General features: G+C 41.9%; 1 protein-coding gene across 2 annotated transcripts in view; it reads right to left on the bottom strand.

Moving 5' to 3' along the window:
* LOC137374438 (cilia- and flagella-associated protein 47-like) overlaps window positions 1-17,970 on the bottom strand; it is a 777,638-nt gene that overhangs the window by 150,477 nt on the left and 609,191 nt on the right. For both annotated transcript variants that reach the window (XM_068040550.1, XM_068040551.1), the window contains 2 exons: window positions 6,396-6,507; window positions 2,973-3,077 (listed from right to left, as the gene is read on the bottom strand). In XM_068040550.1, coding sequence (XP_067896651.1) covers window positions 2,973-3,077; window positions 6,396-6,507 — 217 coding nt within the window. The remainder of the gene's footprint in view (window positions 1-2,972; window positions 3,078-6,395; window positions 6,508-17,970) is intronic.

Below are 17,970 nucleotides of genomic sequence, written 5' to 3'. Positions count from 1 at the left end.
ACCTGCATGATTCGCTTCCGATGATCACAGAGGAGCTGAACGTTCATTGAATGGAATCCCTTGCGGTTCATGAAAGCACCTGACTGTCCAGCTGGTGCTCTAAGGGCCACATGAGTACAGTCTATCACGCCCTGTATCATTGGGAAGCCAGATATAGTGCTGAAGCCTCTGGCTCTCTCAGCCTGACTGGTGTTGTCCGTCTTGAACGTGATGAAATGGTGAGCACATTGAAACAATGTCACAACCTTTATGCAATGGTGCACTGCTGATTGTGAGACACCACACAAGTCTGCAGCTGAGGCTTGGAAGGTGCCAGACGCATAGAAGTTAAGAGCTACTGTGACCTTTAGAGCGACTGGCATTGGATGGCCACCGAGACAGTTTGATGCAACATCCAATGCCAGCACCTCACAAAGAGATATGACAGTGTCCCATGACAGTCGCAGTCTTCTTCTGCACTGGCGTTCTGACAACTGCAGGTAGTTCAGATGCGTTCGGTATGCCCTTCCTACTGGGAAGGCACGTCTCCTGACATTTGGTCACTCCTGGCGACTCTGCAAACTACTCTCCCTCCAGCAGCACGAGGATGCACTGGTGCAGCTTGCTGTACGTTCCCCTGACCATTTGTACTTCTGTCACTCATTGAATCATTGTCCACCTCATCTAATGATCCACCTCCAGAGTGAACAAGTCCCATTGTTGAACAACAGAACAAATGCTTTGACCACAGGTAATAGCTTCCAGCTTTTGTGACTGGCTCACTTCAGGTATTTCCTTTCAGGCAATAACTAATATTTGATGGGTCCCGAGCAGCAGTGCATAACATTCAGATTAAACCTTCTGCACAACCTGCAAGTTACAACTCTTGTTAGGACACACAAATAATATCAGCATGAATAAAGTTCAATAAATTCATTTTTACTTCCAACTCCCTCATGAATCAATGCCTGCTGCCCTTTTGAACCTGCCGGGTTCCCGACACGCCCCACGACCCGAATAACGGCCATAAAATCAGACACGTATTGTAAAATCTCTGTCAATTGGATTCTGAATTACCTTAAGTACTTCTCAATTGATGTTAGTCGTGCGGCGAACGCAAACTCGATTGCGTCCGACTTCCCACGCTAGTTAAATTGTGTCAGCGTGTAATGACGCCGGGGACTCAGACCGACGTCTTCGCGCACCATTTTTCCCTCCGCATGACTCCGACGGGACCCGATTCGTGGCGGTCAAATTCCAGCCAGATTATCTGGTCATTATCGCCTTGCTGTTTGTGGGAGCTTGCTGTGCTCAAAATGGCTGCTGTGTTTCCTTCATTACAACAGTGACTACATTGGCTGCCAAAGCACTTTGAGGTGTCCTGAAGTCATGAAATGCATTCTATAAATGCAAGTATTTCTTTCTTCTTCAGTAGATGTTTTGAGAATCAACCTGAATGTTGTACTTTCACAGTGCTTCAAATTTGGACTATTTGGTCTATAATGACATTGATCAGTATGATCTCTGAAACTATTCCCTGCACCAATGAGCTGGAAAGAGTGGGCACAGATGTCACTGTCTCTCCACAGAGTGCTAATCAGTCTGCTTCCTTAATGTCCACTCCAGTGCTTGCCATGAGGGAGATTCAGCATAAGTCAATAATTCTTTAATTCTATAAAAGAAACTCTTTGGGAAGCTGGTCTGTCTGGGACAGCTACTTCACTGAGGTGAGAGTTAGCTCAGGCCTCTAAGGTTGCAAGGGAACCATCCCAGCCACCCAGTGTTCAGAAAGCACCCTTGTAGAGGTAACAGACTAGGTGTTTGGGCGAGTAAGGTGCAAGTAGCAGACATAGTTTTAAATAGTTCTGTATTGGGTGAATGGATTTTAGACACATTTTGTTGAACGCAGTTCTTCAGAATAAATCTGGCTTTATCGCATAGAATTCTGAGTTCATTTTTGTGTGCTTGCAAATTTTGGGAGTTGGATGATGTCAGTGAAAATATATAATTTCTATCTTATTAAGGAAATAAACAGAAATCTTTGTGAGGGTGGTGAGAGAGAACAGGCAGGGGTTTAGTTCATGCACAGCAAGCATTAACATGCGGGATAAAGGGTTTTGCATCGCATACTAGCTGCACATCATAGCAATGTGAGTCTTTCCTATTCATGAAACTGAAGGGTTCTCATAGGAGGTTTTGAGTGCCACATGGATTCTGTCAATTGCTCCTTGCACCTGTGAGAACCTACCTGTAGAATTAGAGAGCTCTCTCTCTCTCTCTCTGTTTTTTCTGGTTCCATTTGTGAGGAAATTAAGTGTGCCACCGGTCGGAAGAGACCATCATTGAACTTCTTTATTTGTTAGCAAGCTGCTGCCTGGCTAATGTGGCATAGATTACCAGATGCTGTCTGGAAAAAAACTCATTTGCAAAGAATTTCAAGGCAGTGGTACCTTTAATTGATAAAGAAAACTCTTAGTATGACTCAGCTCTTCAAGCCAATCATGGTAACTAAGGGCTTTTAAGCTGTTTACCAAGTGAGAAGGTCTCTTCTGAACCTTTTCCGGGGCTCTAGGTAACCTATCATGCGAACAGACCAAAATTATGTATAGTGTTCTAGACTGAGGCCGAACTAAGGTCTTGAATGGGATACCATTGCGCTTTTTGTATTTTACTGGATCATCCTAGTGATACAGCATAATACTATAAAAAAACAAAAATGCTGCAGACACTCAGCAAGTCAGGCAGCATCTGTGGACAGAGGAAGGTACTGTTAATGTTAGAGGTCAGTGATTTTAATTTTCAACATTTTCTGTTCTAATTTCCAGCAGTTTTTCTGTAGTATTTTTCTTTTCAATCTAATACTTTGTCTGCACTGGTTGTGAACCTTTAGAGGTTCATGCACTATAACACATAGGTCTCTTTCCCATTCAGTTCCCCCAACCCCTTCAACCAGATCATAAATATAGATGGTGAAGAGAAATGAAAAGACATACCTGAGGACACTTGAAGATAATAGTTGCACAATGATTGGTTTTTCCCAATGTTGAGGGAGAGAATTGAACAGGTACTTCAATTGTAGACTGAGGATTCACAATTAACTGTGAACAGGAAAGAATCAAAACATAAAATCAATACCGCGTTTTATAGCCTCATTCCTTTGATGTACTATATTGACTGTATCGACATTTTGTATGATTAATGCAGACTGCTACTTAAATTCTTCATGGTCGGCAGAGAAGGTCTGTTAGAACCAAGAAATTTAGCACTTTTACACAGAATCTCAGAATCTTATGGCCATGTGTGCAGAAAAGCAATGATTTTATTTTAATTTTGGAAACCCAGTACCTGAATTTGCTCTTGGTGAGTGGTACAAATATGGCTTAAAGTGCAGCAAGACCACAGGGAAATCAACCAGGACCTAGATACGGTGGGTCCCCAGCCCAGCCATGGATTTCCTTTACAGCTTGTGATGAAAATATTTTTTTTACTCCTTTTTTAATATTTGTGTTGAATCTTCTTAAAGTATTCATCAAGTCAGATTCTGTATGTTCATGGTGTAAATTAAATTAGACCACATGAGGTGGTATCATCTTCCTAGAATATTTTTATACTTTACAGAGATAATGTGATAATTCAAAACAGATGGCATTTGAAAAAGAAACATATTTTACAATGATGTCACAATACTCTATCTGTTTGGCTATACTTAAGAATATTTTTCATTTAAAGTGTGCATTGAGCTGTTCCAATGACTCAAGGAAAAGGCCTACGGCCTAGAGATTTGATTGCAACAAAAAACAGTATTGTGGGTGCACAAGGTAAGACACCGCATGCACCTCTGCAGTGGCCATGGGGACAACATTATCATAAGGCAGACATGCTGCCAATGATACCATGCTATTCATTGCTTGAAAATCTGATTGGAAGGGTAGGAATTTGGGTGCCACTTAGACCATTTAAAGGCAACCTGCCATTTGCTGGTGCAGGACTGCTTGTCGTCGAGTACCACAGGGGTCTTGACCTTTTTTGCACATAAAATAAAAGATAGGGATCAGGTTAGCTTTTAGCGTCAAAGGAAAGCAGAGAGCTAACAGCAGCTGCTATTTGTCATGCAGGTTGTGTAAGGTTAGATAGCAGAGCAGAGGAGAAAAAAAGGCGTGAAGAAACCATTCAGCATGTCTCCTCCAGTTTTCAGTCACCTTGGCCAAGACTTGCCCCATCCCTTTTAAAGAGGAGGTGCATTCTGGTTCCAGGCAGCAGGAAAAGTTATCTAAGAGCCAAAATGGATGCAGGAGCTGCAGATGGAGCACCCAGATTCTCTGATGCAGCTTTTCAGGCCCTTGAGCAGGCAGTCAACAAGGGGGAGTGAGAATATGATCCTCTCGGGAGACATAATGCCCTCTAGTCAACACCTCCAAAGACAATGGGAACAGGTGGCTACAGAGTTAAATGGGGGGAGCTTAGCTCCTACGACTTGGCTGCAATATCAAAAGAGGTCTAATGACTTCACCAGTCATCAAGGTAAGAAATCAAGTTCTCAGCTCAATTACTCTTTGCACACAGCTGCACCCCCACTATTCGAATACACACCTCTCCCAATTCCCTTCATTTTCCTAGAATCACCTTTCCCTACTCCCTTTTCCTCTGATGCACACTCTGCATCTCCTACTTTCATCACTATTGGAATCCTCACTTCTTAAAATCTCACAATCTTGCACACAAAATTCACACAATTCAACCCCAGCAGGCATATTCTCAAAACAGCTAACACATTCTTTCTTGCAGCAGAAGACATCATACAAATAGAGGAGACAAAAGCTGCCTAGACGTCCTTTCCCTACTGGAGGAGAAGGTCCTTGACATAACAGCGAGGGGGCATGTCTTGGCCAAGATGAGTGAAAACTGGAGGCGACATGCTGAAGAGTTTCTTCACACCTCTTTTTCCCTCTGCTCTTCTATCTAATCATATACACCCTGCATGACGAATAGTAGCTGCCTGAAATCTGCTTGCCCTTGACACTAAAAGCTAACCTTGGTCCTATCTTTCATTTCATGTGCAAAAAAGGTTAAGACCCCGTGGTACTTTTTTAAAAACTATTTATTGCTGTGGGTCTGGAGTCACATGTAGGCCAGACCAGGTAAGGAAGGCAGATTTCCTTCCCTGAAGGACATTAGTGAACCAGATGGGTTTTTACAACAATGAATGATAGTTTCATGGCACAATTACTGCGACTAGCTTCCAATTCCTGAATTTTGTTATTGTTAATTCATTGAATTTAAGTTCTACCGGCTGTTGTGGTGGGATTTGAACCCACATCCCAGGGCATCAGCCTGGGCCTCTAGATTACTAGCTCCCATGACATTACCACTAAGCCACTTGACCACAAGCAGTCCTACATCAGCAAAATGTTGTTCCCAGAATTCACAAGTTGGAAGTGGAGCTAAGAAAATAGCGCAAAAAGTTCTAGAAACTGATAAGCAGCCTAACAGGATAACAACAACTTGCAATTTATATAGCATCTTTAACGTGGTAAAAATATTCCCAAAGTATTTCACAGTAGCATTATAAACCAAAATTTGACACCATGCCACATAAGATAGTAGGACATGATCAAAAGCATGGTCAAAAAGGTAGATTTTAAGGAATATCTTAAAGGAGGACAGAGAAGTAGAGATGATTTAGGGAGAGAATTCCAGAGCTTAGGTCTAGACAGCTGAAGAGTGGTGGAACAATGAAAATCTGAGATGCACAAGAGGCCAGAATTGGAGGAGTGCAGATATCTCGGAGGGATGTAGGGCTAGAGGAGGTTACAGAGATAAGGAGGGGTGAGGCCATGAAGGGATTTGAAAACGAGGTTGAGGATTTTAAAATAGAGGCATTGCCGTAATGGGAGCCAATGTAGATCAGCGAGCGCAGGTGTGATGGGTGAACACAATTGTTGGCAAGTTAGGCTACACACAGCAGAGTTTTGGATGAGCTCAAGTTTACAGATAGTGCAAGTGGGAGGGCGGCCAGGAGAGCATTGGAATAGTCAAGTCTAGAGGTAACAAAGATGTTAATGAGGGTTTCAGCAGCAGAAGAGCTGTAGCAAGGGCGGAGGTGGAAGTAAGTGGTCTTGGTGATGGTACGATATGTGGTTGGAAATCAGTTCAGGGTCAAATAGGATGCCAAGGTTGCAAATGGTTTGTTCAGCCTCAGACAGCGTCAGGGAGAAGGGACAGAGTTGGTGGCAGGGACCAAAGACAATAGCTTTGGTCTTCCCAATATTTTGGTGGAGGAAATTATTGCTCATACAATACAAGATGTCAGACAAGCAGCTTTAGCAAGTGGCATTAGGTTCTTTTTCTGTAAATTACATGGTTCTAAACAAAAAACAAGTGCTTTCTTTCTGCTATCACTTCTTACAGATACTCACAAGTTTTCTAGGATCAATCTCTACTGAGAAAATTCCTGGGTTACTGTTGACTACTTCCAATTTCAGAGTCTCAATAGTGGAATTAGCCAGAGGAATGTACTGCAAAATCCGTCTGTAGAAAGGATGTGACATAGCTACAGTTATTGCACAGAAATAATTCTTTAGCTTAAATCAAGAAACAGCAGATATCTGAAATATGTCAGTAAGTAATTCATCCAGTTTGCAGTTTTTAGTAGAATTTCAACCATATACACAAAGCATTGATGAAATACTGGTCAAAATGTCATTCAAAAATGTATTGAGATGTGAAAATGCCATTTTAAATTAAAGCAGCCTTTTTTTTGAAAAAGTGTTACATCTATTGAATTCCCTTTCAGTACTTATTTTATGCTGATGCATTTGTGTTATTGCTAGATATTTTGACGTGATGCAGATAATCAGCTGTTGTTTGGAATGAAACAGGAATAAGCAGAAAATTCCCACCATGTTTTTTTCATTATGCTTTTTAAATTGATCTTATCTTAAAGTGAGAAAAAATGCAAAGCAATCTGCAGAAAAAAATATTTACAGTAAAGTTCCCACCATGTAGTTCCCGCCAGTGAAGGAAGGATGTCTGGTGTAATACTGGCTAGAATTTAAGACATTTTATTCTAACGTACTCTGTTGCCTATTTATTGCCCTCTCCTCTCCAGAAGGCATTGCTGAGTTACAATTCTATAGATACCAGTTTTCCTTTGCTATCTCACCCAAAATGGCCATTAGTCATATGTAATCGTTTACAGTTAGTGTTGATTGACTATTTGACTGCACAGGCATCACAACAGCATCTGATCAACTTATAAAACAGGCACACATTTCTAACAGAGTGACTGAAAACAAACAGGAGCAGAAGCTTTGACTTATTTTCCCTCTCGAACCTCAGGGTCAGTGAGGCTGTTTGGCAACAATTATGAACTTAGTATAATTTAAAAAATGGAGTTGCACTGCACAAAACAAGATGTAAATTTTTCAAGGGTTTTTACAGTGAGACTAAGAGTTTAAGGGTGGAAGGTCACGCCACTTCAATGATTTCTAATTGATTACATTTATGACAATCAATGATAGTTTCATGGCACCATTTCTGAGATCAGTTTTCAATTCCAGATTTTTATTAATTAATTGAATTTAAATTCCACCAGCTTCCATGGTGGGATTGGAACCTGTGTCCCCGAGGCATTAGTCTGGATTACTAGTTCCCACATCTTATCAATACCCTATTGCAGCTTCTTTTGGTCTTCTAAATAATTAATTATACTGCCTTATTTTGGTATCATCTGCAAATGTCAACACAACTCCCAGTAGATAGCACAGAGAACAGTTCTTTCCTTGTCGTGTTGAATCGTTCATCTCTTTGGTCCTTCTATTCAAATTATAACAGGGCCCGATTGTACATGCTTGAGTTGCAACCTACAGGTCTACTCATGCATGATTTACACATTAAAAATGACATTTATATTTTACAAGTATACTTTAGAGTCTTCAATCAAATTTCAATAAAGGATTTAAATATCAATTATTACTCACTGGGAAATGATTAGAGCCTTACTTAGCTATTTGGTTGGTGCTTGTCTATTTCTATTGTATAGCTTTAGCATGGAAATACTAGATACTATGAATTAAGTTTTAATCTTGCTATGCTTAGTGTTTTCCCTACAAATTGTATTTGCATAGTCAACTCTATAGGTGACATAAAGCTTTGACTTTAAAAGTAAAAGTATTCTCATCAGTGAGTGAGAAATTGAGAATCGAGAATATCTACTATGTGGAGGAGCAACAATTGTTATTAATTTCTTTGTGCACTAATTCTCCATTCCCATACAGATTCTGTTAATTATAGAAATAGAGAGGGAATATGATTTCAAAATAGCATGGAAAATTATTACATTCATTGTACTTTACCAAATACATATAATGGTTAAACCATTTTTCAAAAATTTTCGTTGTCAAAAACCTCCGAAACTACAAGAACAATACTGCACCAAAATTGAACAGTAAAGTTCCTAATGATTTTGGATTCCAGTTAATCCTCCCACATGCAGCATCTTTAGGCTCTTACCAGTACCTGGAATTTTTGTAGAACTCATTTTTAGTTTATTCAAAACTGAAGTCAAGAAAGTACTGTACCAACTAACATTTCAAACATCAGACTGTTTACTGATTGTCATGTCTATATTTTGATACTTTGCAGTAGAATTATTAGCAATACAGGTATCATACAAAAAAATATAGTCTGAAGCAGTTAACCCCATTACATACTGACCTGCCTGCCTTCATCCGGCTGCAATTAAAAACTTCACATCAATTGGCAGACCTCACAAAATGTGTCATTTTTAATGAACATTTTTTTGATGACAAAATATATTTTAATTGTCTAATGATATATCACAGTCTGCATCGCTTAAAAATGGGCAGTTGCTTATATTGGCCAAAAGTGCTAACCATTGACTACCTGCATTAATGTCAATTTAAAAGTTGCTTCTTAAACCGTAATTGAAATAATGTTTCAATTTTTAACGCTACCCCGGTTATACCGGCCATTGGGCCAATCGCATTGCCACAAGTACACCACTATAAGCAGTGGGGTTATACTTTAACTCATCAGCTCCGATCTAGCTTTTCTACCAGATCATTCACTTTACAGACTGTGTTTTACAAGCATGTGTGATTTTTTTTTAAAGCTATTCCACACAATTCAAGACCTGAGCTAGCAGACCACAGAAATTTATATACATTTCAAAATTCTTACCATACCAGAATAAAGGATTATTAGAAAACTGAATAATGTAATCATATTTTTTAAAACAAAGGTTTTAAAAAAAAATTTGACCTCAAATAAAATATGGCTAGAGTAAAATTAATACTTAAGGAAGAAAAAGTTAGCCACTTACATTTATTTTGATTGCAAACTCAGAATTATAGAGAGAGGGTAAGACAGCTTTATTGGAAAACAAATCCTCCTTGACCTAAGTGTTACGACCAAGGATGGAGGAGTGCACTGTCTTTCTCTAGTTCCACTTCTCCATGGGTCACAACATATATTTAAATGTTTCACCCAGTTTCCAATACGGCCAATTATATACTTTATTTTGGTTTCAGTATAAAAATCTGCCAACCCAGGTTTCTTTAATAAACAACAAAACTATTAACTTATTATAAAACAACACTGATTCAAAAAAGATTTAAAAAATTATTAACACACAGGTTGAATTATGAAAGTATAAATATATTCCCTTCTAAATAACCACACACACACACACACACACACACACACACACACACACACACACACACACACACACACACACACACACACACACACACACACACACACACATAAAAAAGCTTTCTCTGCAGAGATCAACTTAAAAAAATGACAAAAACAAAACTTTGGCTAAATACTTGTTAATTCTTGAAAAAAAAGGGTCAGATATGGATTGTTCCAGAGGGTTCTTTGGTCTGGCATCCGGGTACACATACACGGGTGACACTGGACACATGTAGTGGTGTCACGGCCCTGTAGGTTTTTTTTTCCGGGAATATGAGGTTTGCCTTTAAGGTTTGCAAGGGATCAGTATTGATTTAAGAACCAGCAAGCCTCAAGAGTTATAGGAAGATGCATTTTCGTTGCCTTAGAAACAGCTATTTGGAGACTGCGATTCAAAGGGTGCATTCTCGTTACCATAGATACAGCCACTGGGAGCGAATATTAAGCAATACATTTATTACAATTCAATTTTGAACTGGCTTTTAAGTTGAAGACAGTTTGTTCAAACAGAACACAGATACAGAGGACACAGAACAGCTGTGGTGTTAGAACTTGAAAAAAGAGCTCGCAGCCATTTAAACTAAAGGAAGAGAAATTTAGTCTGTTTAATTATTATTATCTCTCAAAATTCAAAAAACATCAAGCCAAAACAGAGATCTCTGATAATTTAAACCAAAGAAAGGGAAGTTAGACTGTGACCATCTTTTATCCCTCAAAAAATCTAAAGTCAGATTGATTCTATTGAAAGTGTTTGCAAGTCAACTGTTTGCAGTTGAAATTTGCTGGAGAAGGACAGCATCACCTGGAGTCAGACTACGGACTGTTCTACTGTGGAAGAACCATTTTTCCACATTGGACGACTGTGAGGACTTCAAGCAACATTCTGTGAGGACTTCAAGCAACATTGGACTGTAAATTTGCAAGGACTCAAATTTTTTTTTATTTTAAATGTTGTTTATATCTTCATTGTGTTTAAGAATTTTGTTCTTCTAATTAAAGAGTTAATTTGTTGATTTAAAGACACTTGGTTTGGTTAGCCTCATTCAGGGGCTAATAGATGGTACAATTTGGCAGGGTCTTTCTTTAATTTGGAAAGTTTAAAATGATATGTTAGGCAATCTGTGGAGCGACATGATTGAATTAACAGTGCGTTTCTCCCACCACAATCAGAATCGTTTATTTGTATTGGGGGCTTTGACTGGAGTGGTCGGTCATAACAGGTGGTCACTGGGATCTTTTAAGAAGCAGTTCATCCTGGAGATGTTGAGAGAAAGTCTTGCAGAAGCTTCTCAGGAGACAAGCTGCATCAGTTTCTCCAGTTCTCACACTGGATTTCTCAAACAGGATGAGCTGGTTGCCTCTCTCTCTTAGCAGGCTTACACCCCAACTGCCCATTCAAACAGATCAAAAATAAAACTAACTCCTGACCACCATAAATCTAGACATGCCACTTCTCTGTAAACAACTCCAATAGTCAGCAAGGCTCCTGCTATTTACTTAGCTTAAGACATGTGACTTCCACTTAATGTTTGTTTTTAAACAAAGTCTCAAGTGTCCTCCCTGTGACCTTTTAAAAAAAACAAGTCCAACATCTCCTCAAATATTCTCCACTGTCTTTTACACACAAGTCCTCAAAAAATATTTGCAATGGAAGCACGTTCATGACATAAGCTAAATTATCATAGTAGTATCGTAGCGAACAGAAGGCGGCCATTCAGTCCGTCATGCCTATATCCACTCTTTGGAAGAGCTATACAATTAGTCCCACTCTTCTGCACCTTTCCAGTAACCCTATAAATGTTTGCATGCAATATTTATCCAATTCCCTTTTGAAAGTTAGTACTGAATCTATTTCAATTACCCTTTCAGCCAGTGCAATCCAGATCATAGCAACTCGCTGCTTTAAAAAAAGTTGCCTCAGGTCGCCTCTGGTTCTTTGGCTAAATCACCTCAAATCTGTGTCCTCTGGTTACTGACCCTTGCCATTGGAAACAGTGGCTCCTTATTTACTCTATCAAAAACCTTCATGATTTTGAATAATTCTTATCAAACCTCTTAAACTTGTCTGCTGCAAGAAGAATAACCCCAGTTTCTCCAGTGTAGAAATATTGACAATTTACAGCACAGAAGGTGGCCATTTGCCCCTTCTGTGCTGACCAAGAAAGACTTAGCCAGCCTAATTCCACTTTTCAGCTCTTGGACTGTAGCTTCGTAGCTTAGAGCGATCCAAGTGCATATCCAAGCATTTTTTAAATGCGATGAGGGTTTCTGCTTCAACAACCTTTCAGGCAGAAAGTTCCAGATACTCACCACCCTCTGGGTGAAAAAATGTCTGCACAACTCCCCTCTAATCCTTCTACCAATAATTGTAGATCTATGCCCCCTAGTAAATGACCTCTCTGCTAAGGGAAATAGGTCCCTCCTATCACTCTATCTCGGCCTCTCTCAATTTTATACACCTCAATGAAACCTCCCCTCAGCCGCCTCTGTTCCAAAGAAAATAGTCACAGCCTATCCAATCTTTCCTCATTGTAAAAGTTCTCCATTCCTGGCAACATCCTCATAAATCTCCGCAGTACTCTCTTGAGTGCGATCACATCCTTCCTGTAATGCAGTGGTCAGAACTATACACAGTACTCCAGCTGTGGCCTAACTAGTGTTTTATACAGTTCTAGCATAACTTCCCTGCTCTTATATTCCATACCTCGGCTAATAAAGGAAAGCATCCCATATGCCGCCATAACCATCTATCTACCTGTCCTGCTACCGTCAGGGATCTGTAGACATGTATGCCAAAGTCCCTCTGTTGCTCTATACTTTTCAGTATCCTACTATTTATTGTGTATTCCCTTGCCTTGGCGTGCCCTCCCCAAATTTATTACATCGCACATTACCAGATTGAATTCCATTTGCCACTGTTCTGACCACCTGACCAGTCCATTGATACCTTGTTGCAGTCGACAGCTTCCTTCCTCACTATCAACCACCACGACCAATTTTAGTATCATCTGCAAACTTCTTAATCATGCCCCTTACATTTAAGTCTAAACCATTGATTTGTCCCATAAAAAGCAAGGGACCTAGAATTGAGTCCTGCGGAACTGCACTGGAAATAGCCTTCAGTCACAAACACACCTGTCGGCCATGACCCTTTGTTTCCTGCTATGAAGCCAATTTTGGATCCAACTTGCCACTTTCTCTTGAATTCCACAGGCTTATACTTTTCTAGGTAGTCTTCCATGTGGGACTTTGTCAAAGGCCTTGCTGAAATCCATGTGGACTACATCAAATGTGCGACTCTCGTCGACCCTCCCTGTTACCTCCTCAAAATATTCAATCGTTAGTCAGACATGACCTTCCCTTAACTAATCCATGCTAACAGTCTCTAATTAATCTGTAAAATAAAAGCAAAATACTGCAGAAGCTGGAAATCTGAAATATAAACAAGAAATGCTGGAAATACTCAGAAGATCTGGCAGCATCTGAGGAGAGAGAAGCAGAGTTAGCGTTTCAGATCAGTGACCTTTCATCAGAACCGGTGAAGGGTCACTGACCTGAAACATTAAATCTGCTTCTCTCTCCACAGATGCTTCCACACCCACTGAGTATTTCCAGAATTTCTTGTTTTTATTTCTAACTAATCTGTGCCTCTCCAGACAACGGTTTATACTGTCCCTCAGAATTTTTCCAATAATTTGTCCCCACTGAGGTTAGGCTGACTGGCTTGTAATTCCTTGGTCTATTCCTTTCCCCCTTTTTAAACAATGGTACAATGGAAAGAATTTAATGAGCCCCCCCACTCCCCAGAGACAGGCAAGAAGGGAGGGGCGCCTATAGAACTGCGACGGAAGGCAGGGGGTGGAGGGCCCGTCACCTTTCCATGGCACTGCAATTAAGTCAAGGGCAGGAAAGGCCGAATATGGCTTTCCCATCCTGGGGCCAATTGAGGCCCTCAAGTGGCCAATCAGTAGCCACTTAAGGGCCTCTTGCCACCACTGGAATTAAACCAGTGGTGTGGGGGCCGGGGTGGGGGGAAGGAGCCTCCGCCATGCAGGGAGGTCATCCAGTAAGACAAAGCAGCCTCGCTGTGGGCTTGAGGGTGGGGGGGCCTCTCATTCCCAGAATTATAATGTCTCATGAGGGATCTGGACAAAGTAAATAGGGAAAAACTGTTCCCATTGTCAGAAGGATCGAGAACCAGAGGACACCAATTTCAGGTGAAGGGCAAAAGAACCAAAGGTCATAGAGTTATACAGCACAGAAACAGGCCCTTCGGCCCATTGTGTCTGTGCCAGACATCAAGCACCTAACTATTCCAATCCCATTTTCCAGCACTTGGCCCGTAGCCTTAAATACTATGGCGCTTCAAGTGCTCATCTAAATACTTCTTAAATGTTGTGATGCTTCCTGCCTCTACCACCTTTTCAGGCAGTGCATTCCAGATTCCAACCACCCTCTGGGTGAAAACATTTTTCCTCAAATCCACTCTAAATTTCCTGTACCTTACATTAAATCTATGCCCCCTGGTTATTGACCCCTGCGCTAAGGGAAAAAATTTCTTCCTATCTAACCTATCAATGCCCCTCATAATTTTGTATACCTCAATCATATCTCCCCTCAGCCTTCTCTGCTCTAAGGAAAACAACCTTAGCCTTTTCAGTCTCTCTTCATAGCTAAAATGCTCCAGCCCAGGCAACATCCTGGTGAATCTCCTCTGCACCCTCTCCAGTGCAATCGCATCCTTCCTATAGTGTGGCGCCCAGAACTGTACACAGCACTCCATCTGTGGCCTAACTAGCATTTTATACAGTTCCATCATAACCTCCCTGCTCTCATATTCTATGCCTCGGCCAACAAAGGCAAGTATCCCATATGCTTTCCTAACCACCTTATCTACCTGTGCTGCTGCCTTCTATGGACAAGTACACCAAGTTCCCTCTGACCCTCTGTACTTCCTAGGGTACTACCATCCATTGTATATTTCCTTGCCTTGTTGGTCCTCCCAAAATGCATCACCTCACACTTCTCAGGATTAAATTACATTTGCCACAGCTCCGCCCATCTTACCAGCCCATCTATATCATCCTGTAATCTAAGGCTTTCCTCCTCACTATTTATGACACCACCAATTTTCGTATCATCTGTGAACTTACTGATCTTCTTCTTCTTTGACCTCCTTGTCTCGAGAGACAATGGGCAGGCGCCTGGAGGTGGTCAGTGGTGTGTGAAGCAGCGCCTGGAGTGGCTATAAAGGCCAATATTAGAGTGACAGACTCTTCCACAGGTGCTGCAGAAAAAATTGTTTGTTGGGGCTGTTACACAGTTGGCTTGCGCTTCTGTCTTTTTTCCTGCCAACTGCTAAGTCTCTTCGACTCGCCACACTTTAGCCCCGCCTTTATGGCTGCCCGCCAGCTCTGGTGATCGCTGGCAACTGACTCCCACGACTTGTGATCAATGTCACAGGACTTCCTGTTGCATTTGCAGACGTCTTTAAAGCGGAGACATGGACGGCCGGTGGGTCTGATACCAGTGGCGAGCTCGCTGTACAATGTGTCTTTGGGAATCCTGCCATCTTCCATGCGGTTCACATGGCCAAGCTATCTCAAGCGCCGCTGGCTCAGTAGGGTGTATTTGCTGGGGATGTTGGCCGCCTCGAGGACTTCTGTGTTGGAGATACGGTCCTGCCACCTGATGCCAAGGATTCTCCGGAGGCAGCGAAGATGGAATGAATTGAGACGTCACTCTTGGCTGACATACATTGTCCAGGCCTCGCTGCCATAGAGCTACCTCCTATATTCACATCTAAATCATTATTGTACACTACAAATAGCAAGGGTCCCAGCATAGATCCCTATGGTACATCACTGGTCACAGGCTTCCACTCGCAAGAACAACCCTCGACCATTACCCTCTGCCTCCTGCCACTAAGTCAATTTTGGATCCACTTTGCCAAGTTGCCCTGGGTCCCATGGGATCTTACCTTCTTGACCTATCACCCATGCAGGACCTTATCAAAAGCCTTACTGAAGTCCATATAGACTACATCAACTGCTTTACCCTCATCTACACATCTAGTCACCTTCTCAAAAAATTCAATCAAGTTCGTTAGACACGATCTCCCCCTGACAAATCCATGCTGACTATCCCTGATTAATCCCTGCCTCTCCAAGTGGAGATTAATCCTGTCCCTCAGAATTTTTTCTAATAGTTTCCCAACCACTGATGTTAGACTCACCGGCCTATAATTATCTGGTTTATCCCTGCTACCCTTCTTAAATAATGGTACCACATTCGCTGTCCTCCAATCCTCTGGTATCTCACCTGTGGCCAGAGAGGATTTAAAAATTTGTGTCAGAGCTCCTGCAATCTCCTCCCTTGCCTCACATAACAGCCTAGGATACATCTCATCTGGGTCTGGGGATTTATCCACTTTTAAGCCCGCTAGAACAGCTAACAGGTGACATGAGGAAAAGCTTTTATACGCAGTGTATCATGAGGACATGGAATACACTGCCTGACAACATGGTGGAGGCAGATTCAATCGTGTCTTTCAAAAGGGAGTTGAAAAATTCTCACGAGAAAAAGTTTGCATGGCTAGGGGGAAACAGTGGGGGAGTGGGGCTAGCTGAGAAGCCCTTGGAGGAGAACTGGCATGAACACAACAGGCCAAATGCCTCCTTCTGTGCTGTAACAATTCTATGACAGTACCAGCTTCTCCTGAGGTCCGCAGCATCACAGATGCCAGTTTTCAGCCAATCAGATTCACTCCATGTGATATCAAGGAACGACTAAAGGCATTGGATACTGCAAAGGCTATGGGCCCTGACAACATTCCGGCAATAGTACTGGAGACTTATGTTCCAGAAGTAACCGCTCCCCTAGCCAAGCTGTTCCAGTAAAGTTACAACACTGGCATCTACCCAACCATTTTCTGTGCACAAAAAGCAGGACAAATTCAACCCGACCAATTACCGCCCTATTAGTCCACTCTCGGTCATTAATAAAGTGATGGAAGGGGTCGTCAACAGTGTTATCAAGTGGCACTTATCAGCAATAACCTGTTCACTGACACTCTGTTTAGGTTCCGCCAGGGCCACTCAGCTCCTGACCTCATTACAGCTTTGGTCCAAACATGGACATAAGAGCTGAATTCCAGAGGTGAGGTTCGCGTGACTGCCCTTGACATCAAAGCAGCATTTGACCAAGCATGGCATCAAAGACCCCTAGCAAAACTGGAGTCAAAGGGAATCAGGGGATAACCTCTCCGCAGGTTGGAGTCATACTTAGCACAAAAGAAGATGGCTGTGGTTGTTGGAGGTCAATCATCTCAGTCCCAGCACATCACTGCAGGAGTTCCTTAGGGTAGGGTCCAAGGCCCAACCATCTTCAGTTGCTTCATCAATGATTTTCCTTCCATCATAACTTCAGAAGTGGGGATGTTGGCTAAATGATTTCACAATGTTCAGCATCATTCGCGACTCTTTTTCTTTATTCTTTCATGGGATGTGGGTGTCGCTGGCTAGGCCAGCATTTGTTGCCCATCCCTAATTGTCCTTGACAACTCAATGGCTTGCTAGGCCATTTCAGAGGGCAATTAAGACTCAGCCACATTGCTGTGGGTCTGCAGTCACATGTAGGCCAGACCAGGTAAGGACGACAGATTTCCTTCCTTAAAGGGCATCACTGAACCAGATGGGTTTTTACGGCACCATTACTGAGCCAAGCTTTCAACTCTAGTTTTTTAATTAATTGAATTTTATTAATTAATTGAATTTAAATTCCACCAGATGCCATGGTGGGATTTCAACCCGTGTCCACAGGGCATTAGCCTTGGCCTCTGGATTACTAGTTCAGTGACATTACCACTACGCCACCCTCTCCTCAGATACTTAAGCAGCACATGGTCGGATGCAGCAAGACCTGGACAACATCCAGGCTTGGGCTGATTAGTGGCAAATAACATTCACGCCACCCAAGTGCCAGGCAATGACCATCTCAAACAAGAGAGTATCTAACCATCTCCCCTTGACATTCAATGGCATTACCATCACTGAATCGCCCACTATCAACATCCTGGGGGTTACCACTGACCAGAAACTGAACTGGAGTAGCCATATAAATACCGTGGCCACAACAGCAGGTCAGAGGCTAGGATTCCTATGGCGAGTAACTCACCTCCTGACTCCCCAAAGACTGTCCACCATCGAGAAGACACAAGTCAGGAGTGTGATGGAATACTTTCCATTTGCCTGGCTGGGTGCAGCTCCAACA

The sequence above is a fragment of the Heterodontus francisci genome, chromosome 10 (assembly GCF_036365525.1).
Source record: "Heterodontus francisci isolate sHetFra1 chromosome 10, sHetFra1.hap1, whole genome shotgun sequence".
Lineage (NCBI taxonomy): Eukaryota > Metazoa > Chordata > Chondrichthyes > Heterodontiformes > Heterodontidae > Heterodontus > Heterodontus francisci.
Note: the sequence above shows the minus strand (reverse complement) of the source record. Positions and strands in the feature narration are given on the sequence as shown.